The sequence below is a fragment of the Fukomys damarensis genome, unplaced genomic scaffold (genome assembly GCF_012274545.1).
Source record: "Fukomys damarensis isolate Sample0158 unplaced genomic scaffold, DMR_v1.0_HiC HiC_scaffold_32, whole genome shotgun sequence".
In the NCBI taxonomy this organism is placed as follows: domain Eukaryota; kingdom Metazoa; phylum Chordata; class Mammalia; order Rodentia; family Bathyergidae; genus Fukomys; species Fukomys damarensis.
In genome coordinates this window covers 31,586,185-31,603,609 of record NW_022900944.1, presented here as the reverse complement: position 1 = coordinate 31,603,609, position 17,425 = coordinate 31,586,185, and the positions used below count along the sequence as shown (strand labels likewise).

Sequence of the window (17,425 nt, the reverse complement as noted above, 5' to 3'; positions counted from 1 at the left end):
GAACAAAAAAAAAAAAAAAAAAATTTGCACATGTGGGGCATGGTGGGGCATGCCTGTAATCCCAGCACTCAGGAGGCTGAGGCAGGAGGATTGCTGCAAGTTTGAGACCAGCCTGGGCTACATAGTGAGTTCTAGGTCAGTCTCAACTACATAGTGAGACCCTGTCTCAACCTAATAAAACAAAACAAAATTTACACAGTACCAAGGAACACAGCAGAAGCAAATCTCTATCTCACCCCTCAGCCTTTGTGTTACTAGATCTTCCCAGAGGCTGCCACTGTGTTTAGTTTCTTGAATTTTCATGCCAAGAGAATCTGTGCATATGAGAATGTAGTTGTCTGTCCATCCCTAAGGTTTTTGTTATTCATTCGGTAGTTCTCTTTACAACTGTATATCTTGCTTGTTAACTGTGTATCAAAGATCATTTTGCAAGATGTGGTGACATGTGGCTGTAATCCCAGCTATTTGGACTGAGTCAAGAAGGATTGCAAGTTCAAGGCCAGCCTGGGCAACTTTACTGAGCCCTTGTCTCAAAATAAAAAAATAAAAAGGGAGCCAGGAGTGGTGGAGTGTGCCTGTCTGTAGTCTAGTACTCTGGGAGGCTGAGGTAGGAAGATTGCAAGTAACAGCCTAGCTTAGGCAACTTGATAAGTTAGTGAGACCTTGTCAAAATTTTAAAAAAGAAAGGCAGCTCAGTGTGAAGGCCCTGAATTCAGTCTCCATATCATAAAGTAAAATAACATATAAAACTGTTAAAATACCTGGGACTGTAGCTCAGTGTTAGAATACTGCCTTAGCATGTGTGAGGCCTTGCGGTCAAGTATTGCAAAAAAATTTTTTTTTCTTTCCTTGCTGTTGATGTTGTTGAGCAACATGTGCCATAGTGTATTTATATTTGTTTTTACCCTTTATAATTATAAGCAACATTGTAATGAATCTTTGTATGTTTTGCAAGTATATGTATAAGATAAATACCTGGAAATGGAATATCAGAACCAAAGGGTATACATGTTCTCAAGTTTGGCAGGCATTGCCAGATTGATTGCCTTCCAGCTAACATTTTTTGGCAGATGAGTAAAGCAGAGACCCAAAGAGGTAGATCTGTGAAGTTTGTCCACAAGTTTCTCGCTCTATGAGCAGCAGTGCAAAAACTACAGAGGCTAGGTCTCCAGGCTTAACCCTCTTTTCTGGCTCCATTGGTGGCTCAGTCCTCTCCAAGCCCCTATTTCACTTTTCTTCTGATCCCAACATCCCACCCTCCCAGCTCTTTGGCCTCCCCTGACAACCCTCTTTAGTAGTTGAATTAATTCGATTCTGAAGTCCTCAGACTTCTTACAGGACTCCAGGGCCACCCATAGGCCTTACAAGGCTGGGACTTTACATCTCAACTTGTTTCCTTTGACAGTGCCGTATGTGAATTTTAGAACAACATTCCTGCCTTTTTATGTATATATATATTTTTTTTCTTGAAATGATGTCTTGCTGTGTTGCCCAGGTTGGCCTCCAACTCCTGGGTTCAAGTGATCTTTCTGCCTCAACCTCCTGAGTAGCTGGGACTTAAAAGTGCACACCACTGTACCTGGCTGCTAATTTTCTTTTTTTTTGGTACTGGGGATCCAATTTGGGACCTTACACTTGCAAAGCAGGTGGTGGAACTACTGAGCTAAATCCCTGATTGGAGCAGAAGTGGGTAGGAGGAAAATGGATCATTCATGTAACTATTCTATTCTTAATAAAAAATTGAAATATGAAGATTTCATTTAATTTAAGCATATAAATTTATTTATTTTATTTATTTATTTTCCAGTACTGGAGATTGAATCCAGGGCTTTTACACTGAACTATATCCCCAGCTCTTTTTATTTTTAAGACAGGGTCTTGTTAAGTCACTAAGTTGCCTAGGCTGGGCTTGAACTCGTGATCCTCCTGCCTCTGCCTCCCAGAGTTCTGGGATTTGAGGTGTGCACCACCATGCTCAGTTTACCAAGCCTTATTTTGAGTAACTATTTAAGGCTTGTAGCAAATGAATGTTCATAAAGAGAATAGATTATTACCCTGTCAATGGCCTTCATTTGTTAGGGACAATGTGGGGGGCATCTGCACACCCTTTCAAGCCTTCCTCAGAAGCCAGGCAGGTCTTTGACCTACCAAGATCATAACACTCCATGAGTTCCCCTTGCTCCTGTCTTTCCCTATCTCCACTAGCCTCTCTATGGTTTTTTGTTTGTTTGTTTGTTCTGCTTTGTTTTTTTGAAACAGTCTTGCTATACATTACCTCAGCTGGTCTTCAAGTTGTGGGCTTAAGTTATCCTCCTGCCTCAGTCTCCTGAGTACCTGGAACTGCACATGTGTGCCACTGTACCCAGCTATTATGGTTTGTTCTTTGGAAACAAAGTGCAGGAAGAATGTTTTCCCAAGACCTGTCACCTTTCACCTGAAACTGAGTAGGCAGTAGTGGAGCTTGTGGGCTTGACATTCATCTGGCCAACCCCTCCCAGAGAACAGGCTGCTGGGCTGTCACCTTCCTGGGCCAGCCTTCTGTGGTGTCCTCCTTGCCCCACTGCCATGCCCTTTTCTCTGTTGCTGTTGCTCTTCCCACTATGACCAGAAAGCACTGGGAAACACTCACTGTGTCATCTTCTGCCTTAAACTTCCTTGATTCCCTATGGCTCCTTCAACATTGCCCAAGCATTCTCACCTGGCCTTCTGGGCCCCATGTGACCTCAGCCCTGCAGCTCCTCAGGCCTTGTCTCTCACTGGGTCCTGCTCTGCCTCCTCCTGTCCCTCCATCTACCTTGTGTTCTGACACTAAATTGCTGACCCTTCAAGGCACTGCCAAAATGCCTATCCCCTGCTGCCTGCTGTCACTCTGTGTCTGTCTGTCTGGGTCTGATGTCTGTTACTGTCTGTACTTATATTCTCAGTGCACCACAGGCTGGGCCCAGTGAGTGCTGCTCAGCCACGGTCCAAGTGCACCAGCTGGCATGTTATTGGAGAGCAGAGGTACATCTCTTTCAATCTGGTCTCACAGAGAAGTGCTGAGAGCGGAGGCACAGTCAGAGAAGTCCTTGGGTCTGGTGACAGAGTCTCACCCATTGGCCTTGAACCCCATCTTGGATTCTCTCCTACCTCCTAGCCCTTTTAATCAAAATCTTTTGGACCAAAAGAATTTGTGGCTACCAACTATGTGAGAGAAAATGTCATCAGTTAAGAGTTGGCTAGCCAGACATTGTGGTGCATGCCTGTAATCCTAGCACTTGGAATGCTGAGGCAGGAGGATTGCTGTGAGTTTGAGGCCAGGCTGAACTACACAGCAAGACCCTATCTAAAAAAAAGAAAAAGTTGGCTAGCCCCTATCAGGGCAGGCAGTGTGCTTCTGGCTAGTTTGATGTCTACTTGGAGTGCTGCTGCTGCTTCCAGGGAGTTGTGCCCAACAGTGTCATCCCTGTGTTCAGTCTCAGATAAGTGGTACCTCCTCTCTGGGCCAGTGGTATCCTGCCTCAGGAGCCAGGCGCAGCAGTCGTGGGGGGCTTGCAGCCACTGCTGGACGTGGGGATACATCAGCCACACACCTGTTTCTTTCTTTGGAAACTCTCCCAAGGTGCAGGGCTGTTCAGATGTGGGGATGACAAAGGGAAAGCCAGGCTGGGGAATCTAAATTCATAGGCTCCCTTCAGAGTAGTTGCCCTGGTGATGGTGGCCCTGGAAAGCCAATGTGCAGGACAAAGATATTTGCTTCCTAGTGGAACCACCCAGCTCAGCTTTATTCACTGGTGACTTTTGACTTCCTACAAAATAGAGGCAAAGATTTGCTCCTTTGGTGATAATCTAAAGAAAGCCTTGCCAGCTTTTGACTTGGCACTTTTGGAGGTAACAAGATTAGAATGACAATTCAGTAGCCTACTGTTTATGATGTTGCATTCCTTGGGGCCACTGACTTATGAAGACAACTTCAATCAACTGCATCAGTTTGGACAATAAACCTTGTAGATGTCAGCTGCAGTAGCCATAGTCTGGAGATGTCAGGGCAAATCAGAGGCTTGTTTGAGGGTAATTATACCATCTACTCTTCAGCAAGCAGCTCTGTGTCAGGTACTGCTTCACTGTTGCTGGTCTGAATGCCACACTAGGGGCCACTCCACTCCCATTTTTCAGATGAGAAAACTTAGGCCTCACAGCTAGGAAGGGCAAAGCCAAGAGCCTAACCTAGATCCATCTCCTTCAAAGCTGGGGCTCTTTTTTTTTTGAGACAGGGTCTCACTTACTCACTAAGTTGCCCAGGTTGAGTTTGAACTTGCAGTCCACCTGCCTTAGTCTCTCAGAGTGCTGTGCTGGTATTGCAGAAGTGTACCACCACACCCAGCTCTTGTGTGGCTTCTTATTTATTAAAGACAGGTTAAGTGACCCAGATGACTCCACTTGAGTCTCTGGGAGAGAACTAAGGTGACTCCATTTAGTTTTGAGATGAGACTACCTGGAGGTGACTTCAAATACTGCTAAGCTTGATCTGCAGGAGGCTTGAGCCTCAGGTAGGCTGAAGGGCAGAGTGGCTATAAGTTGTGGCCCTGTGGAATGGAGGCTGTGGAAGGAGGGCTGAAGGCAGAGCAGGGTGGGCTAGATGGCTTCGGGTGGGCCAGGATTCCACACGATTTACCACATCCGTATTTCTTTTTATTTCAGATGCTTTCAAGTTGGCAAACATTTACTGAGCATCTGTTAAGTACAAGGTATAGTTCTGGGTGTGTGTGGGAGGGATGCAGAGGTGAATGAATTGTGGGACATTTGTTGTTTTTGAAGCTGGTGTAACAGACACATGGAGGGGTGGCAAAGTGATAGTCCCAATGAGAGAAATGAGGGCTAGGGCCCTTGGCTATGCTTGGGATCTCAGGGAAGCTTCTTGGATGACAAGATGCTTACAGTGGGCTTGAAGAGCAAGTAGCATTTTGTTGAGTGAGAAGGTGTTCCAGGAGGATGTGCTGATGTTGGATCTGCCATATGTTTTTTGTACACTCCTAATAGAGCCTCCTGAAACTCGGAGAGTCTAGCTACCAGGGTTTTGTCCCCAGGTCCAAGCCTTCCTACCAGGATCTCAGAGTTTGTCTCTCCAGGGTGCTGTGTGCTTAGGCCTTTTGGGCCCAGAAGCTACTATGGTTGGCTCTCTTCTTTTTGTGAGGACAGGCCCATCCCTTCCTGGCCTCTGTGACTCCTTGGGTACCAGGCCAGCTGTTGGGCTGAAGGAGGCAGGGTGGGTGTTGGGGGTGACTGCCATCTGTGGTCTGGCTCTAATCACATCCTGGCCCTTCTCTGAGCTTGCTCAAGGGAGTCAAGGGACATCAGCCCACCTTTCTGTGTAAATCTGTACAACAGGACCAGATTTACTTAGAGAAACATGGTCATTTCTGTTGCTGGAGGAGACAAAGAGGAACCCCCTACCCCCACCCCTTGTGTGCTGGCTCCTTCCCAGACAAGAAGCCTCAGGCACCCCTTCTGAGACACAGGGGAGAAGTCTGGGGTCTCCAGTCCTAAAAGGATTATGTGTCTGCTGATAGACAGAGTCCAGATCCCAATTCTCAGCACCCTCACTCCCCATTTCCCTTAGCAGAGGATAAGGGGGCCTGTGTGACACTTGTACTTGGACCTTGGGATGGAGGTGACTAATCCTAACAGAATCAGCATGTGTTCTCATCGTTCTGGCTCCAGCATGATATTGTTACCAGACGAGAACATGTCTTATTGAGTTTCACTTTGATGGCTCTGAAGACAGAGCACTTTGAGTAACAGGCAGCCACACTGTGTCCTGAATAAACCCTGGACCCTCCTACCTTGTCCTGGCCAGGCTGGAGCCAGAGCTTGCTCTGGGGCTCTGGGATAGTCTTGGACTATCATCTTCCCTCCACTGCCTGTCTCCACTGGGCTAGGGCCCCAGATCCCCTGCAGAGTAGCTTCCCATCCCAGCCTACTTTTCCTGCTAAAACCTGGCCACGGGATTGGGTCCTGCCCTCTGGGTCTCCCTCAGGCTAATGCTTTCTACTCTTTTTCCCTTTGGAGATGAACATCTGCAACAAGCCCTCCAACAAGACGGCCCCCGAGAAGAGTGTGTGGACAGCACCGGTGCAGGCCAGCGGACCTTCCCCGGAGCAGCAGGGCCAACGGTCCCGCCGGAATGGATGGAGCTGGCCCCCTCACCCACTTCAGATTGTGGCCTGGCTGCTGTACCTCTTCTTCGCGGTGATTGGCTTTGGGGTCCTTGTTCCCCTCCTGCCTCACCACTGGGTGCCTGCTGGCTATGCTGTATCCTTGGGAAAGTGGGCCCATTGTGTAGCAGACTGGAGGCAGTGGATGGATGGAAGGCAGAGGCCTGAAGCTGGGCTTAGGGCCTCAGGGGAGGCAGAGCAGGGCCAGCCCAGTCTTTTCTTCCTGGCTTCCAGCTCCCACCTGACCCCTCTTCTGATAGGGCGAGGGACAGCTATGCAGTGATTTCGATCTTATCAACTGAGATACTGTAGGAGCCATCAGAGAAGAGAGCATTAAAACTTTTAAAGCATCTTCATGCTGACTGTGTCCAGAGCTAAACAAATGGCAAATTAGGGAGGAATTATCCTATTTGTGAAAGAATTTGTCATGATATAATCCTTTTACATAGTAAGTTTCCTGATACATTTAAGATGTGGTTTTATTTACAGACAGATTATTATGGTGTGCCCAGAACTGTTCACAAGTTGACTGATTTTGTAAATCAGACCTTTTTAAGGTAAGGGTGATTGTTACAAGAGGTGGCAGGGTTGCCTTGGGAGCTCCTGGGAACAGTGACAAATGTGGACTTTTAATAAGCTTAATGGTATGACTGCACCAACCCTGGCCATAACCTCCAGGAGCAGAGGATGTGGCTACAAGTTCAGGGCCTTGGGTAAAGCAAGCTTCTCTGTGCCCTGTCAAGAGTTCCTATGAGAGCATCCTATCATGTGCTCTGTGAAGAGGACTTCTAGGCAAAGGAGGACAGAGGCAGGCCTGAGGCAAGGCATAGAGTCAGCAGCTTGCTGTGTTCCCAGGTCATCCCCTCAGGGCTGTGCATGGCCGAGCAGCTTCTCCAGCTCTTTGGTCTCTGCTTCTTCTGTCTAACAGCAAGGGTTCTGTCTGCTTCCAGGGTGGGTGGGTGGGGGCAGAGCACCAGAGGCATAAGCCATTAATGTGAACATGCTCTCTAGGGAGCGGACCCTGGGCTGGTGAGTGACAAGGGCAGGTAATTGAAGGACTTGGAAGATTCTCATTGTCATTCATAGCTGTATCCTTGGGGGCTTCCTAGTTCACTAGAATCTGGGGGTCTGGTCATCAGCTCTGAATGGCAAACTAGACTTTCTCTGAGGAGACAAATAGGCCTTAGGTAATTAAGTGGAATGTGTCATGGGACATTCTTCCTGAGGTCTGGAGTGTATATATCCCTCCTTTGGGATTACATGGACTTTTGCCATCAAGATACCTGGGAAATCACATTAATAACTGTGTGGGTTAGAATCAGCAAATAACAGTAAACAGAAGAAACTGGCATTTATTGAGCACTGATGTGTTCCAGGCACTGTGTCAGCCACTTTACAAGGACTATCTCATTTGATCCTTACAGTAATACTATAAGGAATGCATTTTTCTGTTTTACTCATGGAGGAGCTGGGGCTCAGAGAGGATAAGTGACTTCCTGAGCTACCCAGTGAGGCCAGAAGAGCTGCCCAGGCAGCCTTACCGAGGAAGAGGGGTGCTTTGAAGGTTTGGTCTTCACAGCATTTCACTGTCCATCCTCTTTGGTCCATATAGAAGCTCCTGGAGCTTCCTGTCTGACCAGGGCTATATGATTCTTCCTTCCATCAGTGTCTTCTTTCTGAAGGCTCTCTTAGGGCCCCTGAGGAAGGAGGCAGAATAGGGATATGTGCAAAGTATTCACTGTGGCTGGAACTGGCCTGGACTGGAGGGATGCAAAGATGAGTGGCCAGCAGTCATCTCGGTGAGCACTGAGATGGGTGCTCAGTGACCAGCGGGAGGACAGGCTGGTAGGTTGGACATGGTGTTCCCACCACATGGTAAGTGTGGGGCATGGGCCCAGGCAGCAGACTGAGGGAACAGAAGGAGAACATTTTTACCAGTCTCATTACATGTCCAGAAGGATACCTGTTGCTCACAATTCCCCTCTCCTGTGTGCCCAGCATCCCCACATCTTCTTGGCCCCTCCTCTTTTCTCCATTGCTGATATCCAGTCAGTCCTCAAATCCTCTTGATTTTACTATCTTAATAATTATTGAATTCCCCTCCCTCATCTGCCTCTCTGGCCTAGATGACCATTTAGTTTCCAAGGAATTCTCCCCTGGTGTGCCCTCATCCCAACCACCTGCATCCCTGCCAGCAGAGTGCTCTTTCGAAAAATAACCCTAAAGCTGAATGTGGGGACACATGTCCATAATCGCAGCATGGGGGAGAACTGGAAGTTCAAGGCCAGCCTGGGCTATATTGCAACACCATATCTCGAAAAAACGAACCAACAAGAACAGAAACCAATCTGATATGTTCCACCAGCTCAAGACTATCCAGTGGGCTCTTCCTGACTTAAGGAATGAGGTTGAAGATACTTATATGGTCAAGTCTCTCCAAATTCTGGACTTTGTCCGTCTGCCCAGCTTCCTCTTACATTATTTTCCCTGTTCTCATCTGTTTTGGCAACACTGGTCTCTGCCTAGAAACCTCTTATCTCTCCCTACCCTCAACACCCAGCTGAGTCAGAGGTCAAGAAGAAGAAACCTATGGGTTAATTCAGCCTGCAGAAAATTGAGGGGGCCAAGCATGATGGCACATACCTATAATCCTGGCACTCTAGGAGACTGAGGCAAGGGGATCCCAAATTCAAGCCCAGCTCCAGCAACTTTGCGACTTAGACCCTCTCTCCAAAAAAAAAAGAAAAGAGTACTCGCTTTGGCAGCACATATACAAAAGAAAAGAAAAGATCTGGGGATGAAGCTCAGCATGAATCCTTTGTTCTGAAAGAAAAATTAAGGGGTAATTAGCATAAAACTGCACAGATTCTTCTATGGATATATTTTGAAAATTATTTCACTAACATTTAAACATTGAGAGATTTCATGTAAAAACCTAGATTTCTATTTCCTTTTGAAAAGCAGAATTTGGCAACATGGATCCTTATTCTTGCTTGACAGCTATAATCACATTCCCCCATCCCTCTGATTGGTATCTTACATGTTCCCAGTCACCCCAGTATCCAGTCAGGCCCCTTTCCTCTTTACATTACTTGTCAGGGCGCTGTTATCCATTCCTCTCTGAGACTCGGCTGTGATGATGCTTCCTCGGGGATGCCTTGCAGACCCTTCAGACTGGATGAGGTCACTCAGTTACAAAATCACACACTCCCATGGGCTTTCTTCATTATAATTAACCTGTTATTTGATTAATGTTTCCACTAGTTTGTAGGCTCCTCAGGGTGGGAACCATGTCTGTGTTGCCCTGCCATATCCCCCAGAGCCTAGCACAAAGACTTCAGTAAACAATTGAATGAATGAACTGGGAGGGTAGAGGAAGAAGTGCTGGAGCAGGCAGGAAGGTAAATGTTTGCCCACGTTGATCGAGTGTTTGAGAGACCAGAATGGTGAGATGGAGTAGCTGGAAGTACAGCAGAAATTTGAGAAGGACTTGGTGAATACCAAAAAGGCCTTGGCCCTGAGCTGAGGCATGAATTCCATGTGGAGACCTGGAGAGCCATCAAGAGCCACTGTAGGAGTTTAAGCAGGAAGGGTTTTAAGCTCGAGTTTTTAAAAGCTCACTCTGTAACTTTGTGAGGAGCAGACTCAAGGGAACACAGAAGAGGCAGAGTCAGGAGGCTCTTGTCTTGAGTAACCCAGGCAAAAGGTGAAGATCTAAGCTGTGGCAGTGGTCACAAGGATAGAAAGGTCAGTGATGGCTGTGGGTTTTCTCTTTTTGGCTACATACAACACAACAGGGCAGAGCCTGGTTCATGCAGACTGGTGGGGAAATTTGGCTGCTGGGAGGAGGAGGAAAGGAGGTTGAATAGCTGATGGGTCAAGGATGGAGGAAGAGTGATGAGTGGAGCCTGAATAATGGAGGGTTACCATCTGCCTGGCTAGCAGAAGGATGGATGGATGGTCATGAATAGATGAGGGAGGGTAGATGCCTTTCTGGGTGAATTTTGAATTTTCACACAGACTTTGCAGCATGTTATCAGCGTATCCATCTTCTACACCAACTCTGTCACTGAGCAGCTAGGTCCTGAAGAGCTGCATTTCAGCTCCAGGAGTGAGCCTTGTTGCCCCTGGTCAGGCCATCCCAGACACTCATCTCAGGACTCCCAAGTGCCTGACTCCAGGTTGGGGAGGTCGCGAGTAGATGAACCCCTGTCTGTAAGTGATTTTCCATCTGGCTGCAGCTGCTGAGGGAGATGGTAGCTTCCCTCTAGAGCTGACTTCCTGTGAAAGCAAGATAAACAGGCTCATAACTTAAAACTTCAGGTTCCTGACTAGGGGATGATGTCTTTCAATCTCACTTTACCATCTGGAACTGAAACCAGAAATTGGCCTGAAGTCAGAGTAGACAGGGCCTGTACCAAGCCTGGAGTATTGAAGCCAAGGTCCTGTGGTTAAACTCCTTGGTGGCAGCAGTAAACAGTGATAGCTTGTGAACTCCATCACCAGGGGGCCACTGTCATCTTCCACTGGGGGCACGGGTCTACTGAAAGCTGATGAGGTTCATGTGGTGTGGAGGCAGAAAATGGCACAGGAGGTCTCTCCACAAAAGGAGTCATTATGGAGGCAAAATGTTCTTTGGCTGCAGCAAGCAGGTGGGGCTCCAAGCCAGCAATGTGGAGTGAGTCTTTAACTTGCTGGGCCAGTGCATGGGTGCCATCTTTGTTGGCCACCTTGTGGTGCACCTGATCGCAGTCTCCATTGATCCAGCAGATGCCAATGTTCGGGACAAGAGCTACACAGCACCTCTGCCCATATTTAACCGCAGTCAGCATGCACATGTCATAGAAGACCTGCACTGCAACCTGTGCGACGTGGATGTGTGAGTGCATGCAGGTGTGAGTGCATCGGTACACGTGGGTCATGAGTGTGCCTGCAGGTCTGCCAGCAGAGTCTGGGTGGAGGGGGCATTCCAGGCCTTCGCAGTCATCTCATCTTTTATGCAGGAGTCTTTTTTTAATTTTTTTATTTTATTTTTTTTAGTTTATTGGTACATTTTAGGTATGCAGTACAGTTACATTCATTACTGGGATCTTGTACCTTTACATGACAGGTCTTGGTTCTCATTTTTTCCCCTTGTCCCTGCCCTCCCTTCACCCCTTCCTCCCCTCCCCATTATGCAGGAGTCTTGATGGAGTTATGAGAACTAGTCTCTAAGAGGGTGAGGAGGTGATTAGGTGATTAGAAATAGATGAGGAACAGCATTTCCAACAGTTAAAGCAGGAAACATTGGCACTTCCACAGACATTGCTAGTGGTTAACTGCCACTGGCATCCCGCATCTCTCACAAGCACCCAGATAGATGTGGGTGGAAGGTAAATGTGTGAGTGCCCTGTGCACAATCCTCTGCCAGATGAGCAGCAGCTCTCTCCTTTTATAGAGGGAGAGGAGTCCACCACTCAGAAAGCTGGGAGGTGGCCCAAAGTCACACAGCTACTGAGCAGCAAAGCCAGGATCATAACCCTGGCTGTTTGGCCTAAGGAGATTCTTGGGTATCCTTGATTACCCATGAGAAGTCACAGGCCCAAAGAGGCAGAGTGACTTGTTCCACGTCACATGGCCGTTAGAAGTCAGAATGTGGAGCATTCATCCTGTTTTGGCAGGTCCCAGGGCTCTCTAAGGCTCCTTCTTACCCTTTTGGAGCATCCCCATCTCCCAGCCTCTGTGGAGAACAAGGGAAAGCATCACCCAAGGGCAGCCTCACACATCTGAAGATCCAGGCATCCCTCTAAAGGGGTCAGTCCACAGGAGCCAGAAAGCCCACAGCATTAAGGTGCTGAGGACCTAGGCACTAGGCCATTCTACCATTCCCTAGGCTCCAGTCAGCACTTGATTCTGAGTGGCTGCTCTGGCAGTTGCCCTCCATTATAGGGCTCTGGCCTGTTCTGGGGCAGGGGTCGTGCTCCACCTGTCCGCACTCCTTTGGGCTTTCCCTGGTGCCTCCTGGGAATGGGAGACTCCCACTGGCATCCTCAAGGGGCCTCACCTCAACTGACCTCTTGCGGTGAGCTCCCATAATCCCCACGCAGATGGCAGCTTGATTATTTCTTGGCTCCTTTCCGTCAGCCTACAGACAGGTTATCTGGAAGAATGCCAGTCAAATCTTTAGAACTGTAGGGAAACTGGCCCCCAAACAGAGATGTCACAAAGATGTCACACTTATGTTCCCCACCTCGTGCTTCGCGTCTTCTGACCTAGCTCGGGGTCCTTGATTAGAAAGGAAATCCCTTTTCCGATTTATACAACTGTCACCACTGTCATGTCCCCCCGCCCCTCCCACGCTTCCTTTCCTGGGTCCCCCTGCAGTTCCGAAGCGCCTTTGCCTCCAGGGACCTTCCCTTTAGTTCCACCAGAGGGCGCGCGTGTGTTCCTCCTCATCCTGCTTCGCTGTCCAGTGGAAGCGCCTTGTGGGCACCGTGCTCCTGGCTTGGCGCTGAAGTCCACAGACCACCGTATGCCTCACTGGGCTGGGCAGCCGCGAAGGCCGAGATGGGTTGGCCGACTGCGGTGCTCTCCGCCCACAGGAGCGCTCGCTCTAAGCACTGCAGCGCCTGCAACAAGTGTGTGTGTGGCTTCGACCACCACTGCAAGTGGCTCAATAACTGCGTGGGTGAGAGGAACTACCGGTGAGTGAGGGCCAGTGATGGCCTGGGGCTGTGGGGATGTGCAGCCTATTTGTAAGGTGGAACGGGTGGGGTACTTAGAGGACTGGGCGCTGGAATGCATCAGTGTATTCTCCTATGTGAGGGTGAACTGCCTGGGGTGCCGGCTGAGGATTGGCTAGTCTTCCACCTTGCTGTTCCAGAGAAAGGTGTGGAGCCTGATAGGTAACCACCAGCTTCAGTTTTGCCCTGTGACTTTGGTTTCAAAAGAGTTGGGGCTCTGGAGTCAGGGGCCAAGGTCCTCATCCTAGCTATGGGCCCTTCTAAGCTCCTGGCTCTTACTAAGCTGGAGCTCCTGGGTGCTGACAGCTGCCCATGGCTGGGCCAGGCTCTTTCTACACAGTGTGGCATCTGCTCTACTGGGTGTCCTGCTCCTGGTGCTGGTGGCCACTTATGTCTTTGTAGAGTTCTTTGTCAACCCTATGCAGCTGCGCACCAACGAACACTTCGAAGGTCAGTAAGTCCCAGACCCTCTCCCTCACCTGACTTTTCCTAGTCACTGGTCCCAGCTCTGGCTGAGCACAGGTCTGCCTGTGCCTTTTAGTCCTGAAGAATCACACAGATGTGTGGTTTGTGTTCTTGCCCGCTGCCCCTGTGGAGACCCAGGCTCCTGCCATTCTGGCCCTGGCTGCTCTACTCATCCTTCTGGGCCTGCTCTCCACAGCCCTGCTTGGCCACCTGCTGTGCTTCCACATCTATCTCAGTAAGTTCCTCCTCCCCCTACTGCCTTGCAGGGAATAGGGGACCCTAAATGGCAGGGAGGCACCTCATGCCCTTTATCAGTGCTGGCTCTCTGATGGCCTTATCCCATGGCTTAGTACATATGGAAAGAGTTTTCCCTCTGGGAGCTAGGTGCCTTCCTTCCCCTTCTGAGCTCCAATATCCCCACCCCACTGCTGACCTCTCTCCTCCCCCACCAGTGTGGCACAAACTCACCACCTATGAGTACATTGTGCAGCACCGCCCACCACAGGAGGCAAAGGGGGCCCAAAAGGAGCTCGAGTCATGTCCCCCCAAGATGCGGCCCATTCAGGTATACAGTGGCCCAGAGGACTGAGGGGGTGGGAGATGGGCCTGGGTGTGTGTGTGGAGGGGTGGACTGTGCAGAAAAAGCCAACGAAGAGATAAGGCAAGGAAAGCAACTCTGGAGTAACAGTGGAGCAGGGCATGCTGGGAAGTAGGGGACATGCCACCAGCACAGCCAGAGGGAGCCTGCATTTCTGTGGCCATGTATATGTCTGTCCAGGTTCCAGGCATGTGCTATAGAGAGCAGAATGTGGGAGCCCAGAAGCAAGCAGGGTGGAACTGCAGAAAAGAGGGATAAACCTATGGTCAGTGACTGGGTGGCCAAGATTGAGCCATCAGTTTCTCCATCTGTTACCTTGAGCTCTCATACCCACACTTAGAAGAGTATTGTTACTAACCCATATTGTGGATAAGCACATTGAGGTCTGGAAAGACTAAGCTGAAGCGTGGTCTGGGAAGAGTTAAGGTTTCCCCACACCAAAGCCTGAACCCTCCAACCCAGCTTGGGCCTGGCCAGCCCAGCTGCTGGTCAGCCTGTCCCCATTCCCACGCCTCATGGCTTCCTGAGGTCAGCAGCTGGGGGTGGAGGTGGTCCAATCCTCAGAGCCCCTGGGGACTGGGAAGGCAGGGGGCCCAGGCAAACTTTCCTGGGAAGGCCAAACCCTGGATGCCAAATCCTCATGGCAACTGGACACAAACACAGGCTAGTGGGTGGTTGGAAGAGGGCTTGGGACCCCGCCCCGCCTGTTCTCCTTGCCAGGCCTGGACCCTGCCTGTGGGCCAGGCTGGGGGAGCATTGGCAATAGGTGGAGACCCACCTGCCATATCCTCATACACCTGTCCTGGTATCGGTGTCATGCCTATCCCCACATCACAGAGGAGATAGAAGACTTTCTTAAGCTTCCCAGCTGTGTCAGTTGGGGCAGGGCTGGCCCTGGGATGCCCAGATTCCAGGACCTTATGTCCTTGCCTAGCTTAGGCTTTGGGGTCAACTGTGGCAGCAGTAAGAACATTTAATTTTATACCATCCATCTGCAAATGAGTTGAGGAAGGCCTACCTAGTAGGATCCAGTGCTTTACAGAGGAAAGAGCTGAAGGTGAGAGGGATCCCAAGGGACAACTATGAGGAAAACAGTTGTGAGTGGGGGCTGGCTGGTGACACTTTGAGACCTCCCCCTAGGTAGATCCTGGCTCCTTTTCTATCTTGGAGCCCAAGGGCCTCAGGGTTGGTTTTCCTCCCCTGCTACTGGGCCTAGGAGTGGTGCTGAGTCCACACCAGGGAGGGAAAAGATGGGAGGAAGCCCGTTGCGGTGGTGCACACCTGTAGTTCCAGCGACTCTGGAGCCTAGGGCAGGAGGATCATGAGTTGGGAGGCCAACCTAGGCGACATAAAAGATCCTGCCTCAAAAAAAAAGAGCAAAGGGGAGAATTTCCTTGACTGGCTCCTGTGCCTCTGCTTAGGCCAGTTCATCCACACCTCTCTCCAAAAGGTCAGCTTAGGCAGAAGTTGGGCACAGGGTTGGGGCCTCTGTCCTTGCACCTGTGTAGCCAGCTCACAACGCCTGGGCTCTGTCCCCGGTCCTCCAGAACGCCTGGGCTCCAGCAGGCAGCCTCCCTCCCCACCCCCACCCAGTAGGAATGCAGGAGCGGCCCCTCTCCGGAGCCGTTGCCCCCAAACATAGGCTTGTTTTAGAGACGGCTTTGCTGTTGCAGTGTCCTCTCTACATTAGTCAGGACGCCTCGGTCTCCATGGAAACGGCTGCCAAGCAGGCGACAGCTGTCCGGGTGCTCCCCTCTGCCCTGGCCCCGCCCCTCATTCTCTGCTCCACTCCTTGCCCAGGCTGCTTTTCCTGGCTTTTGTTTTTGTATCCTCACCTGCAGTACTCCGGTGTAGCTGAGGCTCGACCTGCTGCGGTGCAGGCCTAGCCTCTCTGGCTACTTCCCAGCCTCAAAGCTCCTTTGCTTTTGGGGTTGCATTTTGAGGATCTGGGATTGGTACCAGATGGGGGGCCGGGCACACTTACTTTGTTCCATCACTTCCTGCCTATTCTTTCTGCAGTGGGGCAGTAGAGACCGACAACACATTCATTTCCCCTTCCTAGCAGCTGTGTGTGTGAATGAGGGGCATGCCCAGGACTGCTCCAAAGGGTGCACACTTCTGCTTGTGAGCAGCTGTGTGGTCTCCCAGCTAGAGAGGGACCAGGAACAGGGAGGGCAGCCCTACCAGCCCCTTGGCTAAACTCTTCCCTATCAGCCCCTTGGCTGAGCAGCCCTAGCCTGGGCATTTTTGGACCCATGGTCTGGAGCCTTCCTGGAGGTGGAGTTTGACTAGATGAAAATGAAACCTGGGAGCCCGGCGTGTTGGCGCACGCCTGTAATCGCAGCACTTGGGAGGCTGAGGCAGGAGGATTGATGTGAGTTCGAGACCAGCCTGGGTTACATAGTGAGTTCCAGGTCAGTCTCAACTACTTAGCGAAACCCTATCTCAAAAAACCAACCCCCCCCCGCAAAAGGAAAATAAATGAAACCCGGGGCCCGGGTAAGGTCCAGAAATGAGTGTTTTAAGCCTCACTCTGCAGAGGGGTTTCCCCTGCACAACTGGGAAAGAAGATAGCTCTAGGCCCCTGTGGTGAGCCCTTCAGACCTCCCTCGGAGAAAGTTCCAGACCGAGCTGGGCTCAGGATTCCGGAGGCTCTGGATCTGCACCTGGCCTTCCAGTCTGCCTCCCCTCTTCCCCAGGAGATGGAGTTCTACATGAGGACCTTCAGCCACATGCGCCCAGAGCCCCCTGGCCATGCTAGGCCAGCGACAGTCAATGCTAAGTGAGTGCTACCTGGGCATGTGACACCCGGGCATTTCCCATTAGCATGGCAACCTCAGGGGTGGTAGTAAAAGGGTAGACTAAGGCCCAGACATGAGTCTTGTCCCTCTCTGTACTCTGCTAGGAAGGGACCTCCTGTGGGAAGGGATTTGGGAAACAGCACTCAGAGCTTGTCCTGCTTTTCCCTCAGTCCCTCCGGGTTTCTTGTCACACAAGACCAAGTGGAACCTCCAAGGTCCTCCCCGGACACTCTAGCCCTGCCTCCTGCTATCCGACCCCAGGTAGGAGGGGCTGGGCTTGGCCCTCTGCCTAGTGGAGGGAGATGGGAAGGAAGCCTCTACTCTGCTGACTCTTCTACTGATTTTGGCATTGTGGGTTTTGGGGAAGTGGCATTCAGACTCCCCCTCTGCCTCTGCAGAAAAAAAGGAAGCGACGGAGGTATAAGGTGCCGAGGACTGGGATCTTGGATCGGGAGTCCCCGCTCCCCAAGCTGCGGGGTGAGCCCCCTTCCCTGTATGGGTCCTACTTAGGGAGCTCCGTGGGAGGGAGGGAAAGGCAGAGGCCGGGGCAGTGACCCCTGGCCTCACGTTCCCTCCACTGTGCAGGGCCCCGGACCCCCGACCCGCACTCCAGCTCATCGACTGACAGCTCCAGCGCCAGCCCGG

General features: G+C 50.6%; 1 protein-coding gene across 1 annotated transcript in view; it reads left to right on the top strand.

Annotated features, from left to right (window-relative positions):
• Positions 1-17,425, top strand: part of Zdhhc1 (zinc finger DHHC-type containing 1) — a 21,453-nt gene that overhangs the window by 3,281 nt on the left and 747 nt on the right. Inside the window, exons 2-12 of the mRNA XM_010612372.1 lie at positions 4,681-4,727; positions 6,049-6,291; positions 10,898-11,073; positions 12,776-12,877; positions 13,242-13,366; positions 13,458-13,616; positions 13,834-13,946; positions 16,679-16,761; positions 16,951-17,041; positions 17,179-17,257; positions 17,366-17,419. Of these exons, the coding sequence (XP_010610674.1) occupies positions 6,049-6,291; positions 10,898-11,073; positions 12,776-12,877; positions 13,242-13,366; positions 13,458-13,616; positions 13,834-13,946; positions 16,679-16,761; positions 16,951-17,041; positions 17,179-17,257; positions 17,366-17,419 (1,225 nt within the window). The 5' untranslated portion in view covers positions 4,681-4,727. The remainder of the gene's footprint in view (positions 1-4,680; positions 4,728-6,048; positions 6,292-10,897; positions 11,074-12,775; positions 12,878-13,241; positions 13,367-13,457; positions 13,617-13,833; positions 13,947-16,678; positions 16,762-16,950; positions 17,042-17,178; positions 17,258-17,365; positions 17,420-17,425) is intronic.